The 10,669-nt window shown below is 39.2% G+C and overlaps 1 protein-coding gene across 1 annotated transcript in view; it reads left to right on the plus strand.

Annotated features, from left to right (window-relative positions):
* Positions 1-6,997, plus strand: part of SBSPON (somatomedin B and thrombospondin, type 1 domain containing) — a gene marked incomplete at its 5' end in the record, with an annotated part of 40,087 nt that extends 33,090 nt beyond the window's left edge. The window contains 3 exons of the mRNA XM_011982008.1: positions 607-697; positions 2,494-2,670; positions 5,437-6,997. Coding sequence (XP_011837398.1) covers positions 607-697; positions 2,494-2,670; positions 5,437-5,554 — 386 coding nt within the window. The remainder of the gene's footprint in view (positions 1-606; positions 698-2,493; positions 2,671-5,436) is intronic.
* Between the last annotated feature and the right edge of the window lie 3,672 nt (positions 6,998-10,669).

Genomic DNA, 10,669 nt, shown 5'->3' on the forward strand with positions numbered 1-10,669 from the left:
AACCCCTGACCTCAGGTGATCCACCCACCATGGCCTCCCATAGTGCTGGGATTACAGGCATGAATCAACACGCCGGCTGCTTTTTTCCTTTCTCATTTTTTTCTCCCTTTGGTTGTCTGTTTTCTCTCCTTCCATCCCCTTTTACTCTCTTTTGTCTTCTCTTTCTCATTTCTTCTTTGTTTCCTTTCTATTCTTTTATTATCTTATTTTTCCCTTTCTTTCTTTCTTTCTTTCTTTTCCTTTCATTTTTAAAAACCCCCTCTTCTCTTCATAATCTCTATTATCTCACTTTTTCCCTTGTTCCCCTTCTCATCCCCATTTTCCTTTCCTTCTAGTTTTTCCTCCTGGCCCCTCTCCTTCCTCACACAGTTGTATTACTGCAGACAAATGTGCTTGTCAAAGGCCTGCAGGCCCCCTCCCTACCCATCTGTGTGCACATACATCTTTATCGAATTTGTAAGTTGGCCTTATTTCACACCTTGATGGTGTGCCGTAGCCCTGTGAGTTTAGGAATGCAGACCTTTAGACAGGTACAAAACCAAGATTGGGAAACGATGCTCTGAGTACTTTGGCTCCCTGAATTCAACAGAAATCTCCCTTTTCCAGTTCCTGCCTTTATAACTACCTCTGCATTCAACAAGGAGAGAACACGACAAGCTACGTCTCCACACTGGTCTACGCACACAGAGGATGCTGGGTAATTTCGTGTTGTTGTTGTTGTTTTTTTTTTAAATCATGTTTTTCCAGTTATATAGTCAAGTCAATGCAAGAGGGTCAACTTGGTTTATGTTTTCTTCTGTTATTTGCTCTTTGACTTTGGCTAAAATATGGACTCTTCATCAGGGTTGGGAAAATACTTGTCCCCTCCTGGTTTTTGTGGGGCTATAAAGAAGTATCTACCTCTCAGGTCCAATCTCCAACAAGAAACAAACTGTATACAAATGAGATTATTTTACGAGCTTATTTTATCAATCATACTAAGGATGCTTCTCTTGCAGTCTTTATGGGACCTTAGACTTCAGCACCACCTCTGTTTGGTGAATTTGAAAGTGACACACACTTCAAGTCAGTGGTTTCTTACGGAAACCTATTGGCACAGGCTGGAAGTCAGCTTCACGCTCAACTGAAATCCATTCTTCTGCCATCAGATAAGGAATACCAGACAGCTGCATGCTTAGGTCCCCACACTGCCCTCACTAGCATAAGACCTTGAACAACTTTTTCCACCTCAGTTTTTTCTTCCTAAAAAATGACTGTTAATAACCTACCACATGAGGTTGGTATGAGCATTTAATGAGAAAATAGCATTGAAGAGATGCCTGAGGCTGGGCCTGGTGGCTCATACCTGTAATCCCAGTACTTTGGGAGGCTGGGGCAGGAGGATTGCTTGAGCCCAGGAGTTTGAGACCAGCCAGGGCAACATAGTGAAAACCACATCTCTATGAAAAATAAATAATTAAAAAAAGAGATGTCTGGGGTTAGCTGTCTGAAATTGATTGAAGCCACATTGTAGGATTTCTTATCTCAATAACTAAAGATACTGTTACCTTTAGTTACTAATTAGCTGTACCTATCATTATTAAAGGTCTTTAAAGCAGATTCTCCAAACACTTCCCATTCAACCTATTGTAACTCATAAGTGTATGGGTGAGAAATTAGCCCATGGAACTGACAATGCAACAAGTTTCTGCTACAATACTCAGAGTTTTTACTATGTCTTGTTTCCCTGAAGAATTGGAAAACTGTGTTGAAGTACAGATTTCTAAAATATTCCACATGTCTGGATGTTCCCCTGGGCGTTCAGTGTCTAGTCACATATAATGTTAGAGATTTCCACAGCTCAGTTTAAGGTGACACTAACTTCTTTCAGAAAAGTACGTCTCAGCCTCCCACTTCTGCTTTCACCTGTGATGTCCAGTATAACCGTGATGATTGACTTCAAGTCAAAACTCATCATCATTACTCCAGACCATGCACGTGAGGTGGGTGGAGAGGGTGAGGAATATCCCGGGTACTTTCGTGGAGCAGAACAGCAGAGGTGCTGGCCTAGGTGTTAAGGACTAGCCCTCCTGGGCTCACGTTTTAGGGTTCTCAGGCTCAAGCAAGTGCTTGTTCAATTTATAGAATTCCTTAAGATCAGCAGAATTATCAAGGGCTGGGTTTCTACAAAAACCTGGCCTTCTGTGCACAATTTAGTGATCTGATTAGACAGGGTACAGGATATCCAACCTTCTGCACATTTATGTTGCCCAGAGAGCTCAGTGATGGACTGAAAAAGGGCAGAAAGGTTCTTTGTGATTATCAGTAGTGTTTCACCGTGGTTCAGGGAATGAGAAACCTTCAAGGTGATTGACACGTAACTTGTGAAGATGCACTCACTGACCTGCTCCAGTCAGCCAGATGCCCTCGGAGGTGACAGGCTTCCTAAGACTTTCTACAGCGTTAGGCCACCGCTCATTACAGCAAGTGTCATTGTTACTTCTTTTGCTGTAGATACTGTATGGAGTTTAAGACAGAGTCCTTGACTCCTCACTGTGCTCTGGAAAACCGGCCCTTGACTAGATGGATGCAGTATCTCCGAGAGGGATACACGGTGTGTGTGGATTGTCAGCCTCCAGCTATGAACTCTGTGAGCCTTCGTTGTTCCGGAGATGGCCTGGACTCCGATGGGTAAGGAGGGAAATTAACTGAAGTACTTTTCTTGTCACTCATTCTGAGAAACCTGTCCTCTCCATGTCTGAACAGCTGACCAGTATGTAACATATCAAGGGATGACTGGGAAGTCAAAACAGTAGGTGAGGAGGACCATCTTTCTGGCACTGCTAAGGGCCAGGGCTCCAGTTCCCACCATGGAACCCACAGGCCCTATACACCAGCAATGAATATGGATCCATTTGGATATTGGGGGCTGGGAGTGGTGGCTCATGCCTGTAATCCCAGCACTTTGGGAGGCCGAGGCGGGTGGATTACTTGAGCTCAGGAGTTGAGACCAGCCTGGGCAACATGGTAAAACCCCATGTCTACAAAAAATTAAAAATTAGCCCGGCATGGTGGTGCATGCCTGTAGTCTCAGCTACTGGGGAGGCTAGCTGGGAGGGTCACATGAGCCCCGGGAGGCAGAGGTTGCAGTGATCTGAGATCGCACCACTGCACTCTGGCATGGGTGATAGAGCCAGACTCCGTCTCCAAAAATCAAAAAACAACAAATAAAGCTACCAGCTATCCCACTGCTAGGTCAATATCAAAAAAAAAAAAAAAAAAAAAAAAAAAAAAAGGATATTGGAGTTTAGATCACATTCCCAAATGATCACCAAAAACCTGATCACTCCAACTCCAAAGTGGTGTTCTGAAGATCACTAGAATCAGAATCTCATGAGATGGAGATGTAAAATGTGCAGATTCCTGAACCTCATTTCCTACTAACTGAATCACTCTTTGGAGGTGGATTTTTTAATAATGTCTTAGGTCAGGATCCAGAAAACGTTTTCTGTAAAGGGCCAGAGAGTAGCTATTTTTGGCTTTGTGTGGTCTCTGTGACAACTCCTCAACTCTGACTTTGTAGCAGGAAAACAGTCACAGACACTATGCGAACCTTGGATTTGTGCTAACAAAACTTTATTTATGGACCCTAAAATTTGAATTTCATATAATTTTCATGTGTCACAAAATATCATTATTGTTTCAACACTTTAAAACATAAAAATTATTAACTCACAGTCCAGACACAAAGAAGGGGTAGGCTGGCTTTGGCCTCTACAGGGTCCTAATTTGGGGACCCCTGCCCAGGTAATTCATACCCGCCGTGAAGTTTCAAAACTGTTGCTTGGTGAGGCTTCTTCATAAAACCCTGACTGAGACAGTGGTGGGGTCATTTCTGCAGTATAACAATCTTATAAAAATCTGTAGGTTTCTCTGAAAGAATTGACTCCAAAAACGTTTTACCGTCATGCACCTGTATCCCAGTTCTGCACTTATTTAGTGTTTAAATTTGATAACACTATTCAAAACTAAAAGAAGAGTCAACTTCATGCTGGGCAACTATTGGGCAAAGACTAATTTAGGTCACACACAGATTATGGTTTTCAGTATGTCAGGTGAAACTGGTAGAAATACAGATTAAAACGTAAAATATGGGCCTTTCCAGTCAATTATTATTCCTGTAGAATGTTTTCATATTTAATAACTTGTATTTATGTTTATTAGTCACTAGAGCCTCATGGCCCCCACTGAGCACACCATATGAACAATAAAGTGGGCAAGGAATTTATATCAAATAGAAAATATTTACATAATATTTTTCTGAATACCTCATCCATGTTTTGATTTTAAATGAATTTATAATTTATTTTGTACCCATAAAGTATTTACACCCTGGCTGAGGTAGCAGTGACTTTAAAAATAATAATTTTAATCATCTGGCTTTGCTCTTTTCAGCTCTCTCGTTGTTTTTTCATTATGAAATCAAAGAGTTGGAAAGCATTAAAAGAGATCATTTAGTTCAGACCCCCCAGTGTAAATACACATGGAACAGTCAGCCATTTTCCTTTATGCAGCACTTGTACTCAAATAGAGCAGGAAAAGCAAATACAGTAACCCCAAGTTACTCTGTCAACATGAGGGTGTCCTAAAGTAGCAATTAATTAAAACTTGCTTTGAGAGAAACTAAACAAGGGAAACTCTGTTTGTGATCATTAAAAAAAAAAAATGGGGGAACTGGGTGCAGTGGGTCATGTTTCTAATCCCAGCGTGAGCCAGGAGGCCAAGGCAGGAGGATCCCTTGCACCCCGGAGTTTGAGACCAGCTTGGCAACACAGTTAAACTCCATCTCTACAAATAATTTTTCTTTATAAAATTAGCCAGATGTGGTGGCATGCACCTGTGGACCCAGCCACCTTGGAGGCTGGGGTGGGATGACTGCTTGAGGCCAAGAGTTTGAGGCTGCAGTGAGCCATGATTGCACCACTGCACTGCAGCCTAAGCAGCAGAGGGATACCCTGTCTCAAAAAAAAAAAAAAAAAAAAAAAAAAAAAAGGAAGGAAGGAGGAAGGAGGTAACACAGAGTTTTTAAGTGCATTCCAAATAATTTTTTTTTTTTTTTTGAGACAGGGTTTCACTCTGTCACCCAGGCTGAAGTGCAGCAGTGAGATCATGGCCTCCAACTCCTGGGCTCAAGCAATCCTCCTACCCCAGCCTCCCAAGACCATAGGCATATGCCACCATGTCTGGCTAATTAAAACAAATAGAGATATCAATTATATCTATATATATTATATATATAATTATATATATATATATAAGTTTTTTTGTAGAGACAGGGTCTCACTGTATTGCTCAGACTGTGATCAGTATTTTTTAACTTCGAGTTTTAATTCTGTAAATTAGACTTCTCTTTGGTATGCTTTTAGTGTAACTAACATTTTCGAAATATCATTTCAGAAATCAGACTCTCCATTGGCAAGCAATTGGTAATCCTCGATGTCAAGGAACTTGGAAAAAAGTTCGGCGAGTAGACCACTGTTCTTGTCCAGCTGTTCACAGTTTCATTTTTATATAGATGGTGATATAAATATTTCCAAATGCATTTGTAAATGTGCTAAATATTCTCAAGTCATGTTCAATGTTTCCTAAACCTTCAATTTTGGCCAGAGTCCCCAAACACATCATTGCCACACTCTGAAGTAGAGAAAGAAAAATTAGGGGCCAGTTCTCAAGGAACACAGGTCCTTTATTTTTATTTTAACTAAGTTGAAGACCCACTCAAAAAGCTCCTGTGGTTTTATGTTCTTGACCTTTCATCTGGAGTCCTCTCATTCAGCAGGTGGCGTGTGAGACATAGAATACATGTCTGTTTGCTAAAGTAAAATTACTGTAACTCAGTCCAATTATTGGTGACGGAAGTGTCATTTAAGGGGATCTATGTTTTGAATCTTGCAGTCTTTCTATTTTATAATCTTTTAAAAGCTTCTCCCTTTAAAAAATGTATACACGAATGCACACTCTACACATATATTTCCATATATTTAATATTCCATAAATTTTGAAATAATTTCAAGAAAATTATCACAAATAATTTTTCCACAGGGCAAATTATTTAAATTTTTAGTAAGCATTCTGTAATGAAAAACCAACAGCTATACTAAAAACATTTTTTGAAGAAGAATAAATTTTTTTTCGCATAAGTGAAAGGATCAAGCGCTCATTCTAGGTCAACAGGAGTTCTTTTAAATGTTATAATTTTCATGAAGAGAAATGTTGGTACCAGTGAATGAAACAATTGCTTTCATTCCGAAAATTCTACCACCATTTGCATCTAAGATTATTTCCAAGGCTTAAAGCCTGAAGCTGAATAAAATAATCTTTCAAGAGTCCAACTTCAAGTTTAGTTGATGTAAGCTCACTATTTTTTTCCTACCGCATGCATTTTCTAATGTTTGGGGTGGATGGCGTGTCGGTTATGGAAGGCATAGACGTCATTACAGATGCTATGATCTCACACATACACAAGGAAATGTTAGTCTCCTTATTTTATGATTGGAAAATCAATGACCTAGAGGCAAAATGGCATGTTTAAGGACCTGGGATGACAAGTCATTCTGCAGTCAGCCAAAGGGCCAAATTTGGACTCCTCATCCAGGACTCCATGAAAAGCCTGACTTTGCCAAATACTGCACTGGAAAAGCTAAGCCCCTTTCATTTTTGAAGTAAATTTTGAATTCAAGATATTTAGTTTAAAGAATTGAGTCTTGACATGTAAACTACATGAAATTCCTTTGGTTTCAATTGAATAATATTCACTAACAAATGATTTACTAAAATACATATTTCTTGGTCCTTATCATGTAATGACAGATTGACAACAGCAATAGGGATGGAAATTTCCCCAATAATTAATAACACCGAGAGTGGCAATATTTCTGACTATATTTTCATTTAATTATCAAAGTTGTTTTTGTGGAAAATTAAATTTTTCAGAAATTAGTAATAAAATATGTGAGTCCATCAAGGCTAGCAACTTTAAGTCAGTATTAACATTTTCATACTGTTTCTAACATTCATAAAGCTAGATTTTTGAGGCTATGTCCAGGTAATTTCCAATGTTACTTAAAATTTTTATACTAGTAAATAAACTGTTTGTTCACATTTATAGAAGCTCTATACTTGTTTGACTAGAAAATAACCCAAAATTTCTGGACTAGTCAGAGAATGATAAAATTTCACCAAAAACAAAACAAAAAATCCTTCAGAATTGATAGGTATAGGTACAGCGACTACTAATAGCAATGAAGCAATGGTGCATTTACAGTTCTGATATGTGTTATAACATTTAACATAATTGAGTTGTATAAAATAAATTTTTCACCTTATGCCTTTAATTTTTGGTGGATGACCAGTAATTGCTTTCTTATTGAAGTTAAATTTTTGTCATTTCTATTCTTGAGAAAATTTTATGGGCTAGAAGAGTTAACTTAATGTTAACAGTTTTGAAAAGCTTGTTATTAATTTTAGCAAAGCCCAAGGGAAATAGTTCAGAACTGAAACATGCAGTCCCAAGTGATGAATAAAAAACCAAAAGTTTTTATTTCCAAAGTTAAAAATCAAAGTATAAAAGACCTCTTGGCACTCTTTTTTAATAAGTACCTTAGTCTTAGGGCCCTATCCCCAGGCACTCTAAAAAGATTTACGAACTCTAGAATCCCTTATTAGACTCATTTTCAAAAGTGCTCGTGGAAAAGAATTTGAACAAAAATAAATACAGCCACCAGAAAAGAAGCGGAAAGAAGCAAGGGATAAAGGTCATTTTTGAAAAGTGAAAAACAAGTGAAGGAAAAAAAGAACAGAAAAAGGAATAAGGTGAACTATAATCACAGTATTCTTTTTAGAGTTTTGCTTTAGTTTTTTATTTGAGAATGTTACAATTAAGCATAAACCACAACAGCAATAATTTAAAGTTTTAGGTTCTCATCTGGCATAAACATTTCAGTTAGCTATCTTTTCTAGATATGCACAAAAATGATATTCGGTTCCTGCCCTCTAAGAATATTCTAGTGAAGGTTCATACAAACAACCACAGGTTGGCTTAGAAAACAAAGACCTGGGCCTTCTGAGGTCCGAGCGATCAGACAAAGAGCACCATGAGGGAGAAGGTCACACTCTAGGTCAGGGTGACAGACAGACACATGTTTACCCTCTCTCCTTCCTCAGATCCCACTGAAGAGACAGGGTTCACAGAAGAGAGTAAGTCCATAGCAGATGAGAAGTGAGGTGGGCAGAATCAGCCCACAGATTTTGAATAATTTTTTTGAAAATTGAAAGCAAATGAGAACCTACTGATAGATGAACCAGAATAAAGGGGCCATACCCTTTAACACGGGTACACAAGAAGCTGGAATCACAGGTGAGAGCCATTCTTGGTGGGGCAGTCCCACCAAGCACCAAAGGATGAATAAAAAGACTCTCAGCCCTAGAGACAAATTTGTGAAATTGAAAATGAAGGATAAAGAAAAGACCATAAAACCTTCCAGAGAGAGAACATCAGATTACCTGTAAAGGAACAGGAGTCCCCATGAAGACAGCACTCTTCTCATCAGCATCAGTGCATGCTTAACATCTAACAGAAGAAAGCCTCCAAGCTCTGAGGGAAAATGAACGTGAAACTAACATTTGATAGCAGCTATCACTAATAAAGTGTGAAAGCAACATGCAGACTTTTAAAGGCACAAGGATTGGAAGCTTTATTAAAATGTCCTAAGCAGGACATTCTTTTTTCTGGTTAAACATGGCAGGTTGGACACATGTATTTATGTGCCAATTCCCACTAAAATTACAGTTAAGGGATTTTCAAAGCCATCCCCCCACCAAAACAACAACAAAGCCCATATATAATGAGGAGGTCAAGAGAGAAAAAGCAGAAGAGATGGCCACAACATTTCAGGACCAGAAAAGATGGCTATTAAAATTGGAGGAGAAAGCCAAACACCTAGATCTACGGGTGAATTTGAGTAAGCAAGGTAATTTCTAGCACTCTGGAAAGGCTCTGGAACTGAAGGTTCTAGGTATTTCCTTCAATGGAATGAATGGCTGATGGTTGGTCTAAGTCAGAGCCTTAGATTCCCTCCCCCATGCTGTAGGTCAACAGCCTGACCGAAGGTTCAGTCTATGGAGGAGTTTGGATTGGAAACACCAGTCACAAAGACTGAGAATGAAGCCTGAGTGAAAGTCTATTCTGACTGGTGACCCCCAGTTCCCTTTTCCATGTGCTCTGAGAATATTGCAAGCGGGGATAGATATGCCCCTCCTTCATTCCCTCACTGCCATTCTCATCCCTACACACCAGTTTGTTAGATTCCTCTCTGAGGAAGTGGATTATCCAAGAGAAATGACAACAGGTGTTGACAGTTGATGGTCCCCTAATGAAGGAGCCATGTCCCTGTCTAATCACTATACAGGCATATCGCTACCTGGATGTCTTTGTTCAGGCTGCTATATATTAAAAAAAAAAAAAAAATACCATAGATTGGGTGGTTTAAACAACAAACATTTATTTCTCACACCTCTGGAGGCAGGAAAGTCCAAGATGAAGGTACCAGTAGATCTGATAACCAGTGAGGGCCCTCTCCTTGGTTTGGAGATGGATGCCTTCTCGCTGTCTTCAGATAGCATGGAGAGAGACAGAGGGAGAGAAAGAGAGAGAAGAGAGAGAGATGGGACAGGAGGAAAGAGAAAGAGGAGAGTAAGCAGGGAAAGCTTTTTCATGTCCCTTCTTATAAAGGCACTAATTTTATCATCAGGGCTCTATCCTCATGACTTCATTACCTCCCAAAGGCCCATCTCCAAGTTCCATCATATTTGGGATAAAGGTTTGAACATACGAATTTTGCGGGGACACAACCATGCAGTCCATAACATTTGACATGTCCCATCAGTGCTCACAGAACTTGAATCAGCTTTTTAACTTTTTTTAAGTATTATTTATTTATTTAGAGATGGTAACTTGCTATGTTGTCCAGATTGGTCTGAAACTCCTGGACTCAAGTGATCCTCCCACCTCAGCCTCCTGAGTCACTGGATTATAGACATGAACCACCTCATCTGGCTTCAATCAACTTTTTTGTTCTTGTCCATAAATATAAATGGACAGCACAGGACAACCAGACACTTCAGAAAAACCACTAACAAGAGCAACCAAAATTAAACATGAAGAAACAAGCAATATAACAAAACTCAGAGTCAATAAATCACTGATCACTACCAGGAATGAAGAGATGACATGATAAATCATAGAATAAGGACAGGATGCTCTAAAAGGGAATATTTAAAGCTCTTGAAGATTAAAAAGTGTAATAGTCATATATAAATGTTATGAAAATTTATAACATAAAGCTTAATGCCATTTTCCCCAGAAAGTAAACAAATTACAGACACAGAAATTAGGAGATAATATATGAGGACATCTGAGAATGTCAAAGAGATATAACACCTGAATAATGGGAGCATGTCAAAGTCTACTGAGTGACAGTCTCCTTACTTTACAAAGAAAGGCTGGCCCAGTACAGTGGCTCACACCTATAATCCCAGCACATTGGGAGGCCAAAGTGGGTGGATCACTTGAGCCCAGGAATTTGAGACCAGCCTAGGCAACATGGCGAGGCCTTTCTATAAAAGTTTTTTT

The sequence above is a fragment of the Mandrillus leucophaeus genome, unplaced genomic scaffold (genome assembly GCF_000951045.1).
Source record: "Mandrillus leucophaeus isolate KB7577 unplaced genomic scaffold, Mleu.le_1.0 Scaffold233, whole genome shotgun sequence".
Taxonomy (NCBI): Eukaryota; Metazoa; Chordata; class Mammalia; order Primates; family Cercopithecidae; genus Mandrillus; species Mandrillus leucophaeus.